The sequence below is a fragment of the Hyperoodon ampullatus genome, assembly GCF_949752795.1.
Source record: "Hyperoodon ampullatus genome assembly, chromosome: 1".
Classification (NCBI taxonomy): Eukaryota; Metazoa; Chordata; class Mammalia; order Artiodactyla; family Ziphiidae; genus Hyperoodon; species Hyperoodon ampullatus.
The window spans coordinates 105740835-105760923 of record NC_136914.1 but is presented as its reverse complement, the minus strand read 5'-3'; the positions used below and the strand labels follow the sequence as shown (position 1 = coordinate 105760923).

General features: G+C 35.6%; 1 protein-coding gene across 1 annotated transcript in view; it reads left to right on the top strand.

Moving 5' to 3' along the window:
- The window catches only part of UBA6 (ubiquitin like modifier activating enzyme 6), a gene marked incomplete at its 5' end in the record, with an annotated part of 96647 nt that overhangs the window by 21229 nt on the left and 55329 nt on the right, over window positions 1–20089 (top strand). The window contains 4 exons of the mRNA XM_079716576.1: window positions 5621–5715; window positions 6258–6286; window positions 10385–10479; window positions 11019–11130. Coding sequence (XP_079572702.1) covers window positions 5621–5715; window positions 6258–6286; window positions 10385–10479; window positions 11019–11130 — 331 coding nt within the window. The remainder of the gene's footprint in view (window positions 1–5620; window positions 5716–6257; window positions 6287–10384; window positions 10480–11018; window positions 11131–20089) is intronic.

The window sequence follows — 20089 nt, the reverse complement described above, 5'->3', positions numbered from 1 at the left end:
TTTCTCTAGTCTCTTTCAGGGACCTCAGTTTCACATATATTAGACCAAGTGAAGTTGTCCTGCAGCTCATTTAAGCTCTGGGTTTTGGGGTTTGTTTGGGTTTTTTTGCCAGTCTTTTTTGTTTTCATCTCTGTGTTTCATTTTGTAAAGTCTATTGCCATGTCTTCAGGTTCACTTCTGCAGTGTCGAATCTGTTGTTGATTCCATTCAGAGTATTTTTCATATTAGATTTCATAGTTTTCATCTCTAAAAGTTTTGCTGCTTCTTGAGCATATGAATTATGTTTTTAATTATCTTAATGTCTACACATTCTATCATCTGTCATTTCTAAATGTGTTCTTTTGTTGATTTTTCTGTTCACTGTAAGTTGTATTTTCTTGCTCTTTTGCATATCTGTAATTTTTTAGTGTATGTCAGACATTATGAGTTTACTTTTTTGGTTGCTGGATAATCTTGAATTCCTTTAAATATTCTTGAGCTTTTTCAGGGACACAGTTAAATTACTTGAAAACAATTTTATTTTCTCAAGGCTTACTTACTTTTAAGCTTTGTTAGGTGAGATGAAAGGAGCCTCAATTCTGAGGCTACTTTTCCCCCAGTATTGATATAATATTCTTTGGAGTATGCTATCCAGTGCCCTCTGTATTATAAGGTTTTCCATTTGGCTGGAGAGGAACACAAACTCTTTCTGACCCTGTTTAAAAACAGTGATTGTTTCACTTGCACTTGTCACCTGGTTCTTTCCCCAGCTTGAGGTTGTTTCCTCATCTTAACTTAGCTGAAGACTCAAGGAGAACCCTCGACAGATGTCTGGTGTTCTCTCTGTGCATCTTTCTGCTCACAAATTCTAGCCTTGAATTCACAGCTCTGTCTCTTCAATTCAACAAGGAGACCACCAGGCTCTTCTTGGGTTTCCTTTCCTGCTCTGTCTCCTGGAAACTCTCCAGGCAGTGGCTAGGCAATCATAAAACTCACCTCATTTATTTTTCTTCTCTGAGATTACTGTCCTCAGTTACTTATTTTCCAGTGTCTCAAATCTGTTGTTTCATTTATATTGCCCAGTTTTCAATTGTTTAAGGCAGAAAGAGGATAATCTGGTCCCTGTTACTTAACCAAGGCCAGAAGCGGAAGTCTTAGGTACATACTATGTATCTCTTACCTGCCATTCTTTTTCATGCTTTTCTTTTTCCTAGCATAGAATGCTTTTCCTTCTTTGATTAATTTAACTCCTCTTAAGTCTTCAGATTTCAACTTGGATGAACCTCATTTGTGAAGCTTTCCATGACCTCCACTGATAGAGATAATCACTTTCCCTTCTGTATTTCAGGTTCCCTTAGTTTCTGGTACTTCTGTATATAGTATTTAATAATGGATTATTTGATTACTTATCCCTCCCAATAACATGTCGCAGGCATCCTCCTAGGTATTTTATATATTTTATTTTAAATAATTTAATTCCTCACAGTACCTCATGAGGTTGTTGCTATCTTGATCCCCACACAGTGCCAGTGCCTGCCTTGAAATAGATATTTTAATAAATTTATGAATGCCTGAAGATAATTGAAGTACATCCAGAAGATAGTGATTAGAGTGTTGAGGGGGACTCAAAATAATGCCATGTTTGGAGTTGTTTAAGGAACTGGAGATGTTTAGCTTGGAGAAACCTAGAGGAACCTGAATACCATCTTCCAATGTTTGGAGGGCTGTCACATGGAAGAGGGATTAGACAAGTTCCCTATGGCCCCAAGGAGGTAAAATTAGGACTAGTGGTGAAAACTACAGGGAGATATTGTACCTTCATTAAAGGGAGAATCTTTAATAAATAGGGCTCTTTAAAAGTAGAGTAGTTAGCCTTGGAAATTTCTTTTTGACTGGGCGCATTCACTGATATGTTGCATGTCCATTTAATACAGTCAGCTGTAATGTATCAATGCTGGGCTTGAAGTTACACTCTCAGCTCTTTAAGTCCCATCCGATAAGATTTTAGGGTCAGTTGCAGAGTACCTGCCATTGCCTAGCACAAAGTAGGCACTTACTTAGTACCCTTCCCCTTGGTGGCCAACATTGAAAAGGCAGGTAATTTAATCAACTGTTGAGAATTTGTCTGAGATTATATGATTCTTTGAAAACCTTGGCTCATATATCTTAATTTTATTCTTTTGTCTGGATGTTCTTTGTCATTTATAACCACGTTTGTGTCATGGCTATTCATTATTTACCTAAGTAATCTTAAAAATAATTGATGAAGACAAGTGTGAGATGAAAGACATATTCTTCTAATGTAGTTTTTGTGACTGTGAACATAGAAAAAAGAATTCAAGCCCTCTGCTTAGTAGAGCATAAAAGTGTTGTTCTTGTGTGCCAATTCATTTCTTTCATTAATTTAGCAAATTGATTTTGTGTGTCTGTTATGCACCAGGCCCTGTTAGTCAATGGGGATACAGTAGTAAATAAGGCAGGCCCTGTCTTAAGGAATCTACATCTCCTAGGGAAAATAGACAAATAGTGAAAATACACTGGGTTAATCGTTATAATAGATTGAATATAGGGTGTTATGGATGCACACAAAAGATGATCTAACACTGTTTTAAGAAAGTTTAGGGGTATCAGGGGAAGTATCATGGGGGAAAATAATATATAATTTGAGACCTGAGGACAAGTAGGAGTTATTCAGGCATAAAATAGTGGGGAAGAGGAATATTCCAGAAAAACATCTAACAGCTGAAGAGAAAATACGTTTGGAGAGCTGAAAACCTTTAGTACACCTGGAATGTGGAGTTTGATGGTAGAGTGACAAAAATGAGACTGGAGAGCCAAGCAGGGACTAGATTATGAACAGTTTTGTGACTAATATTAGAGTCTAGACTTTATCATAAGGGAAATAGGAAACCACTGGAGTTTTTAAAGCAGGAAAATTATTTGACCAGATTTGTATTCAGAAAAGTCATTCTGTCTTTCTTAGTTGGAAGTTAATAGGTAATATGTAAAACTGAAAAATCAAGAAAAAGTACAAACATGTTATTGAGAAAGAAGGGGGTAAATATTAGAAGAAATAACTAAAAGAATTGAGGATGGTTGTTCTTAGGACTTGGGAATCAAGGTAGGGAAGAGTTAGGTCAGGAACTGATTTTTTTTCTTCCTGTAAAAGCCTTGTAGAATGATTTAACTTTCTTAATCTATGTGCAGTGTAGTATAGTGGTTAAGAATATGGTTGCTAAGACCAGCCTGCCTGGGTTGAATCTTGCCTCCACTATTTATAAATTGCTTAATTTCTCTATGATTAAGTTTTCCTCTCTGTAAAAATGGGAATAATAATAGAACTTATAGAATTTTTGTGAGGATTAAATGAGTTAATACAATAAAACACTAAAACAGTGCATGGTGTGTAATAAACACTGAGTTTTAGCTGTTATTCTTACATGTCAGCACTGTTCAGGTACTGATATATAAGGAGGATAGACAAATTTACAATCATAGTGGGGCATTTTTTAAATGTTGCTTTTAGTAATCAAGAGAATAAGTGAACACAAAAGTCAGAACAGGTACAGATTTCACCAACATGATTATTAAGATTAATTTAATGCACATATAAGGAATGTTGTACCTAACAACTGTAGAGTACACATTCTTTTCAAGAACCCATGGAACATTTGTAAAATTGACCAAAGAAATTCTCAAATATTAAAGAGTGAAAATTATATAGATTGTGATGTCTATTCACAATACATTTAAGCTAGAAGTCAATACAAAATATAATTGTAAAATTCCTCATAAAATTAGAAATTTAAAAATACACTTCAGGTGAACCCATAAGTCAAAAAAAGAATCATTAAAATTGTAGAATAGTAATTTAAGGTACTATGGATCAAAATTTGGTATGCTGTTTAAGATCAGGTAAAGTTCCACATGTGTATTTTTTGGTACATCCACTTTGGAAAACAGTTTGGCGTTATCTAATAGTTAACCCTGCATTTCCTCTCCTAGATATATGTGCTATAGAAACTACTACACTTGTACCATGACACATATATAAGAATACTCATAGTCTCATTATTGGTAACTGTCCAAAACTGTAGAATAGCTAAATTATGGTATATTATCACAATAGACTAGTACAGTATAATAGAATACAACATGAAATGAAAATTAATGAACAGCTACGTTGATATGAATAACTCATAAAAGTATTCAAATGATCCTGTTTATATAAAGTTCCAAAACAGACAAAACTTAAATATATTGTTTAGGAATACACAAATAAGGGTTGTAAGACTATATAATACACTGTTCCATACATACCATAGTAGATGTTCAATAAAAATTTCATAAATAAATAAATCGATTTTATCTCTGAAGCAGAAATGGTGAATACCAATTTAAAAAGAAAAGTCTAATAGAGAACAGACTTGTGGTTACTGTGGGGAAGGGATGGATTGGAAGTTTCGGATTAGCAGACACAAACTTATATATATAGAATGGTTAAACAACAAGGTCCTACTGTATAGCACAGGGAACTATATTCAGTATCCTATAATAAGCCATGATAGAAAAGAATATAAAAAAAGAATATATATATGTATAACTGAATCACTTTGCTGTATAGTAGAAACTAACAACATTGTAAGTTAACTATACTTCAATAAAATAAATTTTAAAAAAACAAAGAAGAAAAGTGTAGCTTTTATTATATATTATAGGGAATAAGGACGGAAATAGTAAAGATAGCTTGTGTTTATAAAGTTTCTTCTTACTAAACAAGAGACCCCTTTTCAGGCTTTTATATTGAATATCAATAGATGAAATATGGAAATTAAATAAACATCTATATATTAAACAAACATACATTAAACCAGCATCTGTAAATGTGCGTGTGTGTCAATTCCAAAAGAAATACTTGCAACCCAAGGGGCTCTGGAATTATTTATTTATACTGAACTCATCTTTCAAAATAATTCTGGTGAGAAGCCATTAGAATGCCCCTATCTTCAAAAACTAGTATAGCATCAAGTTAATCAATGTTCTTTCAAATAAATTCTTACTATTGACTTTATTACTATATCTAACTTTTTTAAATTGCCAATGTGTATTTTTTGAAATTCCCATCCTGATACTGCCTTGTGACTGTTAGGATGGATGACTTAACAAGGTCCTTTATATAATTTATCAGCTTTTATATTTAAAATAATGTTTAAAAACTACTTAACTTTAAGTCATCTAAACTCCAAGAAGGAAACCAATTTTTTTGCCTGAGAAATCCTTTTCACAGTGAAAGGCTTTAAGTGGAAGTGGCAAACTCAGATGCCTGTGGTGGCCACCGAGGTAGTAAATGAGAGGAGAAGGATGGGAACTGTGGCAAATCTAGATCACATAGTCCTCCCTCTCTGAACAGGGCAACTCCTACTCAACTCTGTAGCCATAAGGGAATGTGGACTGTGGTGCCAAATCTAATTTTTCAAAATATGTCATATATTTGACATTAATTCAGAACTTCTAAGCACTATGCAAGTGATCCAAAACAAGTCTGTGGGCAGGATCTAGCTGCCAGGTTATTAGTTCGCAAATGATTTTAAAAGGATAGACAATTTTGGTAAAATAATATTTCATTGTGTTTTACATGTAGTCGACAGAGGTACGTTCTTGGAGACACAGCAATGCAGAAGATGGCCAAGTCCCATGTTTTCTTAAGTGGTATGGGTGGTCTTGGTTTGGAAATTGGTAAGCAGTATTTTTATTCATAATTTTATATGATGCTTTTGAGCAACATAATTTAAATAATTCAATTCCTTTCCCTTGTATTATTTTCTATAAAGGAAATTAGACCCAAAACTTTGATCAGATTCAGTTTTGATTTTGGGTGGGGGGGCAGCTGGGGCAAGAGTATTTCATACTGTTACATTCTTCCACAAGGAGCCAGTAATGACTCTCCTGCTTCTCTTTTTGTGATGTTGATAGGTATTAATGATCTTTCTCTGTATCCATTAATTCATTATGGTAGAGCACACATGCACACATTCATAACAGCATGTCTGAAAGCATACACTGAAATTTTAAGAATGATTATCTCAGTGTGGTTTGATTATGGAAAATTTTATTTTTTTTCTTTTTGTTCATCCATATTTTCTAAGGAACCTATATTTCTTAGGTAGTAAAAAGTTAAAATTATTCAGTCAGAGATTTAACCAAACTCCATGAAGACATATCTAATATACAATTCCTAATATTAAGCTATTCCTTTTTTTTTTCTTCCCCCTTTACAGCAAAGAATCTTGTTCTTGCAGGGATTAAGGTGAGTAAATGTCCTTGGTAAGAAGAATTGTTTGTTTGTTATGAACTCTTTTTTTTTTTCCCCTCATCCGTAGTGGTAATATTAGTTACACTTTGGCCTAATTATTGCTTCTTCATTTAGTAGCAAAATTGTCATAATTCTCTATTTTCCTCCTTTTAAAAAACTTTTTATTACAGAAAATTTCAAAATTATCCAAAAAAAGAGAATAGTGTTAGCAAAACCCCATGTATCCATCGTGCACCTGCAGTTATTAGCTCATAGACAAATTTGTTTCATGTATCTTCTTCCCATTCCCCACTGCCCCCAACCGCCAAATTATTTTAATATCAATCTCAGACATCCTATTATATCATTCTTAAATATTTTACTATATAGCTCTAAAAGATAAGGGTGCCTTTAGAAAACATAACCACAGTATCACTTCCACACCTAAAAACGTTAACAGTTTTTTTAAGATCATTGTTATCTTTAAACAAAACTTAGCAACTTAAACAACAGCATTTACCTCAGTTTCTTTGGGGCAGGAATCAGGTGCAACTTAGCAGATTCCTCTGAGGATCTCTCACAAAGCTCCAGTCACCAATATTGGCAGGACCTGCAGTCATCTTGAGGCTAGGGAAAGGATCTGCTTCCCAAACCTGCCCATGTAGTCATTGATAGGATTCAGTGGCAAGGTTGTGTCGTTCAACATTCCCACCTCAGTCCCTTGCTGGCTATTAGTCGGAGGTCACCCTCAGTTCCTTGCCATGTGGCCCTCTTCATAGGGCAGCTCACAATTTGGCAGCTTGTTCCATCGGAGTAAGCAAGCAAAAGACAAGAAAGGGAGAGGCTTCCCTGGTGGCGCAGTGGTTGAGAGTCCACCTACCGATGCAGGGGACACGGGTTCGTGCCCCGGTCAGGGAAGATCCCACATACTGCAGAGCAGCTAGGCCTGTGAGCCATGGCCGCTGAGCCTGCGCGTCCGAAGCCTGTGCTCCACAACAGGAGAGGCCACAACAGTGAGAGGCCCGCGTACTGCAAAAAGAAAAAAAGGGAATGTGCTAGCAAGATAAATCGCAGTCTTTTGTAACCTAATCTCAGAAGTGACGTTCCATCAGCTATGCTGTAGTCCTTAAAAGCAAGTCACTAGGAGGAGACGGGATTGCACAAAGGCCTGAATATCAGGAAGTGGGAATCATTGGAGTATCTTTGAAGCCTACCTACCACAATTGTCAAGTATCTAGTTAGAGTCCATATTTTCCCAATCATCTAAAGAAAGAATTTTTCTTTAATTTGTTTAGTTCTAATCAGGATCCAAGTAAAGTCCATATACTGGACTTGGTTTCTTTGAATCAATAGATTTCCCTTCCCTGATTCTTTTTCTTCCTTTCAATTTACTTTTTAAAGAAATCAGGTCATTTGTCACATATACCTCCATCTCTGTATTTCTTATAAACTGGTCGTTATATCCAGAGAATCAGATTCAGATTTGATTCTTTTGGCACTACTGCTTCACAAGTGATATTGTGTTCTCCCATCAGGAGGAAATAATATTCTGTTATCTTTTTTTGTGATTATTACTACCTGTTAATGATCACTGCCTAGATCATTATTTTATTGGGGCTGTGATATTCTATTTCTGTCATTTCTATTTCATTTGTTAATGGGAATAATATTTTAGAAAGAAAAGTTTCCATTCATCACTTGTTTGGTTTCGCTACATATAGTTAGTGCATGTGTAAAAGGCAAGATAAATACTTGATTTTCCCCCTTTATTTACTACTTTTCAAAATCACTGGTTTTCTCTGATCCCTCAACAGTGACAGGTGAAACTTGGGTGGTATGTGTGTATGTGAACATCATGATGGATTTAAACATATTTGATGTGTTTTGAGTCATTGATGCTCAGATTGTTTCATCTTTGCTTTTGAAGTCCTTGAGTCCTTTTGACACTACCCCAGTATTCTTTGGTTGTCACTGCCTGTAAAGTCTTACCAGTGGACAGAGCTAGAACACTCATTGTGAATGAACACTGAAATTTCTGAGTTTCAAGTTTAGGATTACAGGATATTTACTTATTTACTTCTTAGATTTTATATTTGTATCTCTTCTCTTACTATAAGGTTTTGGGTCTTAATGACATGAACCTGATTACTTATTTGCTTTATCCTATATTATATCCTATTATATCTATGACACAGTTTTGGAATAACAGTTCCAGCATTATTAATAACAATATGATTATTGAAAACAGTTTAAAATAATTTTTTTTTTATCCTTAGTATCCCATCTGGATTTGGCAGACAAATTAACTGCTTTCTTAAGTCTCTTTAAATAATTCCTTTGTGTAATTATGTAACAAATTCAAATAGATAGTTTTGTCCATTTATTCATTTTACTTTGGATTTTTAGGGATTGCTTTTTTAATTTGATTTAGTTTTATTATTATATGAGACATGTAATTCAAAGTCAAATTTATAAAGCAAAGTATATTCAGAGAAGTCTAGCATCTCTCTACCCTGTTTCCTCCTTCCCTTATTAGATTGCCTTCTTTTTTTAATCTGTTTTTAAATATAAGCAAATACGTACATATAGACATGCAAATCTGTACGTGTGTGTGTACATATTTATCCCCACCTGCCTTTCTTAGGTAAAGTGCCATACTTCTACCTTGCTTTTTATCACATACCAGCATATCCTGGTATTACTTCATGGTGATAAATATATTTTTTCACTTATTTTTTTCATAGCTGCATGGATATATGTTGTGTTGATGTATCATACGTAATTATACCCAGTTCCTCGATGGTGGACATTTTGATTATTTCCAGTCTGTTTCTATTACACATAGTGCTGCAGCTAAGAGTCTTGTACATATGTATTTTTGTATTATTTCCATTGTGTCTTTGTGATAGATTCTTAAAAGTGGGATTGCTGTGTCAAAGGAGAAATGTACTTGTAATTTTGCTAAAGAATGCTAATTTTTTTTCCTTTGAGGTTTTGTGCTACTTCATATTCCCACCAGTAATGTATGGAAATGCCTGATTTACTTCACTCTCACCAATTTGGATTTATGCCATTCTGATGAATGAGAAAAGGTGTTTCATTCTTGAGCAAGGTTGAACATGCTTAAATATTTTGAAGGGCCCTATGTATTTCTTTTTCAGTATACTCTGCGTTCATATACCTTTCCCCTTTTTCTATGAGATTTGTGGCTTGAAATATAAGTTAAAAATATATTTTCCAGTTAGTTTTCTTTCTTACTTAGAACATGACCATTTGGAAATGTTAGTTTATGTGACTATTTAAAATCTTTGTATATATGTTGTATATAACATATATATAACGTGCTACTTTGTATATAACGTGCTACTTTTCTAAACTTAAATTCTCTTACTGTTTTTTAAAGTAGTTTTTCATATAGCATAAAGGCACCCTGGTGATGTAAGTGCATGGTAATATGCCTAATTTATTCATTTTTAAAAGTCAACTAGGGTTCAGTACTATCTGAAAAATAAAGTACATATACACACACCTACAGCAAGCATATAGTATATTTATTTGGAATTACAATATGACCATCATGTTAATTATTTTTTACTTAATTAATTGAGAATTGTTATTGATAAATGTCATAAGTGGAAAGTATTATTCTTATTATCATCAGTATACAGCTATTAGCCAGTAGCTTAAAACTATCATTACATGAACATCTCTGTAACTTGGAATTACAATTTTACTGTGTTAAGTAATCAAAACCCTGCTTTTAACATTTGTCTTATCTCACTTCACAGTTGACAGTTGAATAATGAAGCTATATTCAAGTTAATGTAACAGTAATCTCTGGCAAAAAAAATCATATACTAGCATTAAAAATTATTTTGCATTATAAAAAAAAAATAAAGTAGTTTTTCCATGAACTTTTCTGGGTTTCCAGATGTATATAGTCATATCATCTGTGAATGGATCTAACTTTATAACCTTTCCAATTACTAGGACTTTAATTACTTTCTATTGTCTAATTAGATAATTCTTCCAAGTCAGTGTAAATAGTATTGGAAATAGTGAGAATCCTTGTCTTACTCCTGACTTTAACAGATATTTTTCTCTTTTTTGAAGGCACTTACAATTCATGATACAGAAGAATGCCAAGCATGGGATCTAGGAACCAACTTCTTTCTCTGTGAAGATGATGTTGTTAGTATGAGAAACAGGTGAAGATAAGATATTTTGATGTATTATCATAGGATTTTTTTTTTTTTTACTGTTGTAGTTACTTAGGATATTTTCTGTATCCAGAACACCAGTTCAATCATAGTTGTTTAACTCATCACCATAAATTCACTCTACTGTAGATAAGTAAGTGTTGACATTTAATTATTTATATTTGTCAAAAATTTAATACATTCACATTGCTACCTAGAAATGCATTTCTTTAAGATTATTTAAGTAGGTCTTTATTATTGCTGAATCATTAAGAGCCTTAAGGAGCATTGACCTATAAGGGTACACTTTGAGATTATGTGACTTACTATGGAATATGACAGTATGCTACATCTCAAGATTGTATAGTAAAAATAAGTTTTAACTTCTTTTATTCCTCTCCAGTTTAAATTCCCATGAAATTTTGTAACATTCAGGTTCTTCTGATGTCATCAAAGTGTCCAAGTTTGAAAGATTGAGTATATTTGTTGAACAAAAGAGTAGTAAAAGTCTTTTTTCTTTTTCTTTTTCTTTTCTTTTCTTTTTTTAGGGCTGAAGCTGTACTTCAACGTATTGCAGAATTAAATCCATATGTTCATGTCACATCATCTTCTATATCTTTAAATGAAACTACCGATCTTTCCTTCTTACATAAATACCAGGTTGGTACTCCATTTTATATTAGATGTTATTGACAGACTCCAAGGCAAATCATTATGTATTAATATAGTATAACTAATTTAACCTAGTCTGTTGAGCAGATCAAAAAATTTCAGGTTAAAAGACTTAGACTAATACATTTCAAGTGCTTCGCTTTAGGGAAAGGGCCTAAGAACTACTCACAAAGTAAATATATTGGTCAGCTATTTTCACAGTAATGTACATGAAAAACTACCCAAATTTAGTGGTTTATAGCGACATGTATTTCTTTCTCATGCATCTGCATGTCAGTTTGAGTTCTGCTGTTCTAGGCTAAACTTGAACTCCACAGTCTGGGTTCTGGTCCGTGTACCTCTCTTCTGGGACCAGGAGGCTACCTGAGACATGGTATCATAGCAATAGCAGAAAAGCAAAAGAGCGAGTGCAACCATTCAAACACATTTTAAGCCTCTGTTTGTGTTGCTTCCATTAATAGTCTGTTGGCCAAAGCAGGTCACGTGGACAAACCCAAAGTGAAGGAGCAGGAAAGCACACTGTACTCTTCCTAAGGCCATGGGTAGAGAGTAATGTATAACCCAGAAACAAGGAAGTAATAATGTGGACCAACAATTTAGTGTAAGTCAGGTAATGAATAAAAACAAAATTTCTCAGCACCTTGAAAGTTCTAAAAGTGACTAGATTGACCCTGATTTTCTCTGTGATTAAATTATGATGTTATCCATTGTCTAGGGAAAAGCACTCCTGTGTTTCTTTAAGATCTCAATACTTCTGGCAGTTGTGTGACTATATGCATATGGGTTTTCCCCCCAACACCAAACAATTCTCCAACTCTCTGGACACCTAGCTTGGTGTCCTACAGTTTAATCCAGTTCTGATACTGTCTGCCTGGAGAAATAGTGTTAGATTCCACAGGTTAAGGGCTCAGTCCCACAAGAACCCACACCCTCCAACCCCTTTCTGACTCCAGTTTCAAGTCCAGGTTGTTACCTGTGCTTCTGAGGACTGGCTATAAATCAGAGGTTTCCACATCCCCTTCCTCAGGTTCAGTTAATTTGTCAGAGCAGCACACAGACTCAGGAAAAGAGTTTACTTACTAGATCACCAGTTTTTTGTAAAAGGCTGTAACTCAGGAACAGCCAGAAGAGATGCATAGGTCAAGGTATGGGGAAAGGGTTGCCGAGCTCCCATGCCCTCTCCAGGTATGCCACGTTCACAAACTTGGAAGCTCTCTTAAGCTCCTGGTTCAGGGATTTTTGTGGAGGCTTCATTATGTAAGCATGAATGAGTAACACATTGGCCTTTGGTGATTAAGTCAGTCTCCGGCCCCAGAGGTCTGGGAGATAGGGCTGAAAGTTCTGAACCTCACATCCTAAGGTTGGTTCCTGTAACAACCAGCCCCCATCCTTAGGGGCTTTCCAAAAGTCTCCTCATTAACATAAACTCAGGTGTGGCTGAAAGGGCTTGTTATGAATAACAAGACATTCACTTCATCTTTATCACCCTGAAGCTATTTCTGGAAATAGGACAAAACTAAATATTATAACAAAAGATACACCTATAGCTCATATAGGAAATTACAAGTGTGATAGGAGCTATGTGGCAGGAACCTTGGATGAAGACCAAAATATATATTTCTTACTATAATCACAATATCACACCCATTTAAAAATCAGTGTAGACATCCATTCTTGACTGGATAGCTTGAAATCCATCCTGCTACAAAGATGCTTCATAGACTGTCTACAATAGAATTGCTTAATAGACTTCCTTTTCAATGATTACATGAGGTCAGAATATGTAAGGGAGGTACTCAGAGACCAAAAAATGAATAGGTAGCTAACAGAAGACCAGTTAACTGTTGGCTGTGGTCATTTTCAGGGACAGGGTTTGCCTGTATCAGTAACCACATTTCCTGTGAATTAATGGTCACAAAAAAACAATAAAAATTTGTCTATATGTGATAGAAAAGTGTAATTGAGACATACCACCTTTTGTAGCTCTCTGGAACCTCAGAAAGCTACACCCTTAATGAAAGGGTGTAGGAGAACAATCTTTGCCCATCAGAACAAGAAGCTTGTCTGTTTTCTCTTGAGCTCTGAATAAAAAAAAAGATCTTCTCTGGGAGTTCATAACAATAGGCCTGCCCTCACATAAGTTTGGAGTAAACTTTATAATCCGTTGTATTCTAAAATTTTGCAAGCTGAGAACTTAACATAAAACATAGTACTGCCCCCGTCCACCTCCCTGTGGCTGCCCAGCAGACCGAAAAGTTTCTCCAGGTGCAGAATTCCGGTCTTCATGACCACCAGCGCGAGTGTGCATGCCAGTCAGGAGCCAGCCTGCCCGATGGCCCAGGGCAACAGATATATCAGAAACTGAAGCAAGAAGGTACTCGGCAGAGGGCAGAATCAAGATGGTGGACTAGGAGGATGCAGAATTTGTGTCTCTGCACAACTAGGGCACCTACCAAGCACCGGTGGTGGACCACAAACATCTACGAGGACGAGAGGAACCCCCACAGACTGGGTCCTAAGCAGAGGCTCCGCCCCATGCTTGAACGTCGCCCTGCCTAAGGCCTGCCCCCAAGGCCTTTTCCAGCTGTGGGTCCTGAGCCTAGGCCTGGCCCTATGCTCAAACGTCACCCCCCCACCCGCCTAGGTCCTGCCCCACCCTAACCCCACGCCTGCCTAAGTTCCACACCTGCCTAAACTCTGAACCCATAGCCAAGGCTATTTTTCTTCTTTTTTTTCCTTTCTTCTTTTTTCCTCTTTTAGATTGGAGTTCTATTCTACCTTGTTGATTCATTGTTGTTCATTCATTTATATTTTAGTTTTCCTAATCTTTTATGTTTCTAATTTTATTTTATTCTTTATACTTGTTATTCTCTTCTTTTGGCTTGTTCCCCTGGCCATCCCCCCTGCCCCTTTTTTCTTTTTTCTGTTATGGTTTTATTTTACCTTCTGGCAGTTGTTTCAATTATATTTTTATTTTTCCTAATATATTTTTTATCTTTCTAAATTTATTTTGTTTTTTATTCTTTGATATTGTACTGCTTTTTAATCTTTCTTCTTTTTCTTTTTTTTTTTTTTTTTTTTTTTTTTGCCGCGCCCTGCAGCTTGCAGGATCTTGGTTCCTATTCCAGAGGTTGGGCCCGAGCTCCTGTGGTGGGAGCTCTGAGTCCAAACCACTGGACTAACAGAGAACCTCAAACCCCAGGGTATATTAATCGGAGTGAGGCCTCCCGGAGGTCCTAATCTCAGCACCAAGACCCCGCTCCATCCAACTGCCTGCAAACTCCAGTGTTGGACGCCTCAGGCCAAACAACCAGTAAGACAGGAATACAGCCCCACCCGTCAAAAAAAAAACAAACGACAAAAAAATACGTTACAGATGAAGGAGCACAGTAAAAACCTACAACACCAAATAAATGAAGACAAAATAGGCAACCTACCTGAAAAAGAATTCAGAGTAATTATACTAAAGATGATCCAAAATCTCGGAAACAGATAGGTGAAAATACAAGAAACATTTAACAAGGATCTAGAAGAAATAAACAGCAAACAAGCAGTGATGAACAACACAAGTACTGAAATTAAAAATACTTTAGAAGGAATCACTAGCAGAATAACTGAGGCAGAAGAACGGATAAGTGAGCTGGAAGATAAAATGGTGGAAATAACTGCCAGAGAGCAAAATAAAGAAAAAAGAGTGAAAAGAATTGAGGACAGTCACAGAGACCTCTGGGACAACATTAAACACACCAACATTTGAATTATAGGGGTCCCAGAAGAAGAAGAAAAAAGGGTCTGAGAAAATATTTGAAGAGACTATAGTTGAAAACTTCCCTAACATGGAAAAGTAAATAGTCAAGTCCAGGAAGCTCACAGAGTCCCATACAAGATAAACCCAAAGAGAAACACACCGAGACACATATTAATCAAACTATCACACATTAGCTACAAAGAAAAAATATTAAAAGCAGCAAGGGAAAAGCAACAAATAACATAGAAGGGAATCCCCATAAGGATAACAGCTGATCTTTCAGCAGAAACTGCAAGCCAGAAGGGAGTGGCAGGACATGTTTAAAGTGATGAAAGGGAAAAACCTACAACCAAGATTACCCAGCAAGGATCTCATTCAGATTTAACAGAGAAATTAAAACATTTACAGACAAGCAAAAGCTGAGAAAATTCAGCACCACCAAACCAGTTTTACAACAAATGCTAAAGGAACTTCTCTAGGCAAGAAACACAAGAGAAGGAAAAGACCTACAATAACAAACCCAAAACAATTAAGAAAATGGGAAAAGGAAGATACATATCGATAATTACCTTAAATGTAAATGGATTAAATGCTCCAACCAAAAGACATAGACTGGCTGCATGGATACAAAAACAAGACCCTATATATACTGTCTACAAGAGAACCACTTCAGACCTAGGGACACATACAGACTGAAAGTGAGGGGATGGAGAAAGATATTCCATGCAAATGGAAATCAAAAGAAAGCTGGAGTAGCAATTCTCATATCCACAAAATAGACTTGAAAATAAAGACTATTACAAGAGACAAAGAAGGACACTACATAATGATCAAGGATCAATCCAAGAAGAAGATATAAGAATTGTAAATATTTATGTACCCAACATAGGAGCACCTCAACACCTAAGCCAAATGCTAACAGCCGTAAAAGGGGAAATCAACAGTAACACAATCATAGTAGGCGATATTTACACCCCACTTTCACCAATGGACAGATCATCCAAAATGAAAATAAATAAGGAAACACAAGCTTTAAATGATACATTAAACAAGATGGACCTAATATTTATAGGACATTACATCCAAAAACAACAGAATACACTTTCTTCTCAAGTGCTCATGGAACATTCTCCAGGATAGACATATGTTGGGTCATAAATCAAGCCTTGGGAAATTTAAGAAAACTGAAATTGTATCAAGTATCTTTTCCAAACACAACACTATGAGACTAGATATCAATTACAGGAAAAAAAAACTGTAAAAAATACAAACACGTGGAGGCTAAATAGTATACTACTAAATAATCAAGTGACGACAACCCAAAACCTATGGGGTGGAGCAAAAGCAGTTCTAAGAGGGAAGTTTATAGCAATACAATCCTACCTCAAGAAACAAAAATCTCAAACAGCCTAACCTTACACCTAAAGCAATTAGAGGAAGAAGAAGAAAAAACCCCAAAGTTAGCAGAAGGAAAGAAATCATAAAGATCAGATCAAAAAACAAATGAAAAAGAAATGAAAACAATAGCAAAGATCAGTAAAACAAAGAGCTGGTTATTTGAGAAGATAAACAAAATTGATAAACTGTTAGGAAGACTCATCAAGAAAAAAAGGGAGAAGACTCAAATCAATAGAGTTAGAAATGAAAAGGAGACACTGAAGAAATACAAAGGATCATGAGAGATTACTACAAGCCATTATATGCCAATAAAATGGACAACCTGGAAAAACTGGAAAAATTCTTACAAAACTAACTACCTTCCAAGACTGAACCAGGAAGAAATAGAAAATATAAACAGACTAATCACAAGCACTGAAAATGAAACTGTGATTAAAAATTTTGCAACAAACAAAAGCTCAGGACCAGACGGCTTCACAGGTGAATTCTATCAAACATTTAGAGAAGAGCTAATACCTATCCTTCTCAAACTCTTCCAAAATATAGCACAGGGAGGAACACTCCCAAACTCATTCTCCAAGGTTACCATCACCCTGATACCAAAACCAGACAAAGATGTCACAATAGAAGAAAACTATAGGCCATTATCACTGATGAATGTAGATGCAGAAATCCTCAACAAAATACTAGCAAACAGAATCCAACAGCACATTATAAGGATCATACACCATGATCAAGTGGTGTTTATCCCAGGAATGCAAGGATTCTTCAATATACGCAAATCAATCAATGTGATAAACCATATTAACAAATTGAAGGAGAAAAACCATATGATCATCTCAATAGATGGAGAAAAAGCTTTTGACAAAGTTCAATATGCATTTATGATAAAAACTCTCCAGAAAGTGGGCATAGAGGGAACCTACCTCAACATAATAAAGGCCATGTAGGACAGACCCACAGCCAACATTGTTTTCAATGGTGAAAAACTGAAACCATTTCCACTAAGATCAGGAACAAGGAAAGGTTACCCACTCTCACCACTGTTATTCAACATAGTTTTGGAAGTTTTAGCCACAGCAATCAGAGAAGAAAAGGAAATAACAGTAATCCAAATCAGAAAAGAAGTAAAACTGTCACTTTGCATATGACATGATACTATACACAGAGAATCCTAAACATGCTACCAGAAAACTACTAGAGCTGATCAATGAATTTGATAAAGTAGCAGGATACAAAATTAATGCATAGAAATTTCTTGCATTCCTATACACTAATGATGAAAAATCTGAAAGAGAAATTAAGGAAACACTCCCATTCACCATTGCAACAAAAAGGATAAAATACCAGGAATAAACCTACCTAAGGAGACAAAAGACCTATATGCAGAAAACTGTAAGACACTGATTAAAGAAATTAAAAATGATACAAACATTTGGAGAGATATACCATGTTCTTGGATTGGAAGGATCAACATTGTGAAAATGACTGTACTACCCAAAGCAATCTACAGATTCAGTGCAATCCCTATCAAACTACCACTGGCTTTTTTCACAGAACTACAACAAAATAATTTACAATTTGTATGGAAACACAAAAGACCCCGAATAGCCAAAGCAATCTTGAGAGAGAAAAACGGAGCTGGAGGAATTAGGCTCCCTGACCTCAGACTATACTACAAAGCTACAATAATCAAGGCAGTATCGTACTGGCCAAAAAGAGAAATATAGATCAATGGAACAAGATAGAAAGCCCAGAGGTAAACCTATGCACATATGGTCACCTTATCTTTGATAAAGGAGGCAAGAATATACAGTGGAGAGAAGATAGCCTCTTCAATAAGTGGTGCTGGGAATACTGGACAGCTACATGTAAAAGAATGAAATTAGAACAATTCCTAACACCATACACAAAAATAAACTCAAAATGGATTAAAGACCTAAATGTAAGGCCAGACACTATAAAATTCTTAGAGGAAAACATACACAGAACACTCTGACGTAAGTCACAGCAAGATCCTTTTTGACCCCACCTCTTTGAGAAATGGAAATGAAAAGAAAAACAAATGGGACCTAATGGAACTTAAAAACTTTTGCACAGGAAAGGAAAACATAAACAAGACGAAAAGACAACTCTCAGAATGGGAGAATATATTTGCAGATGAAGCAACTGACAAAGGATTAATCTCCAAAATATACAAGCAGCTCATGCAGCTCAATATCAAAAAAAACAACCCTATCCCAAAATGGGCAGAAGACCTAAATGGACATTTCTCCAAAGAAGATACACAGATTGCCAACAAACACATGAAAGGATGCTCAACATCACTAATCATTAGAGAAATACAAATCAAATCTACAATGAGCTATCACCTCACACTGGTCAGAATGGCCTCTTACACTCTTGGTGGGAATGTAAATTGATACAGCCACTATGGAGAACAGTATGGATGTTCCTTAAAAAACTAAAAATAGAACTACTATATGACCCAGCAATCCCACTACTGGGCGTATACCCAGAGAAAACCATAGTTCAAAAAGAGTCATGTACCACAATGTTCATTGCAGCTCTATTTACACTATCCAGGACATGGAAGCACCCTAAGTGTCCCTCAACAGATGAATGGATAAAGAAGATGTGGCACATATATACAGTGGAATATTACTCAGTCATAAAAAGAAATGAAATTGAGTTATTTGTAGTGAGGTGGATGGACCTAGTGTGTGTCATACTGAGTGAACTTTTAATGTGTGACTGTAAGTCTAGTGCATTATTAACCTAAGGATCTCACCATTTGGAAGTGACAGTTTTCTCCATCAGCTTCCCTTATCCTTTTTGGTCTTGTTCTTTTCCTCAAACTGTGGAAACATCTTTCTTTCCAGTTGCTTTTGTTGCAGAGTTAAGCAAATGGCTGTTAGCAACTGTAGTAAAAAAATCCACAGAATGCCCCAACTGTTCATCTGCTTCTCAGAAAAAATGTACTTTGTGTATTTTTTTATAAAACAAAGCTCTTTCCAGTGTCAGTGGTAGAAATGTCACAGAAATTGAGCATTGGTAGTTCAGAATTTATAGTTTCACCAGAGAGAAAAAAAGAAAGACAAGCCAGCAAAGGTATTACCTCTGGAAAAGATTTGGTAAATATTGAAGATTCTACATCTCAAAACAAGTTGATGTCCCATTCCCTAATCCCATCTCTAGATTCATCCATAGACCATGGGCCCTTGTCAGCCAGTTCATTGCCTTCTTAACTATTAAAGTAACGTTTCTTTCTTACATAAGAGGTGAGAGAAGTTGGTTGATAATTTCTTTTATGCTGTTTCCAACCACTGCCCAAATTAATGATTCCCAGGATTATGAATAATTCAGAATGTTATTCCAGCTTCCTTTTTAAAAAATGGTTTATATGGAAATGAATTGGTTTTCAAATTGAATTAAATCAGAATTTTGAGGCATTTTCCTCAATTGATTCAGAATGAGATTTATGGTTGTGGTTAAATATAGGCTGGTTATTATTTAGGACAGTTCGTGGTTATGTAGATGGAATATCAAATACACCTTACAAAACTGACTTGCATTAGTTACAGTCTATGACTACCCAGTTGGACTGGTTTTGGTATATTCACCTTTATAGAGAAGAGGCACTGTGGAAGACTGTCATTGATACAGCACAACTTTGGAGACAGCAGCAAGTTTAAGAAAAGTTAGGTTATCAGCCCTTAAATTTGTACCTTTTTCAAATTTTTACCCTAAACTCTTATTTCTGATTTGTATTATGGTATAGTTTTTACCATATAGATGTCT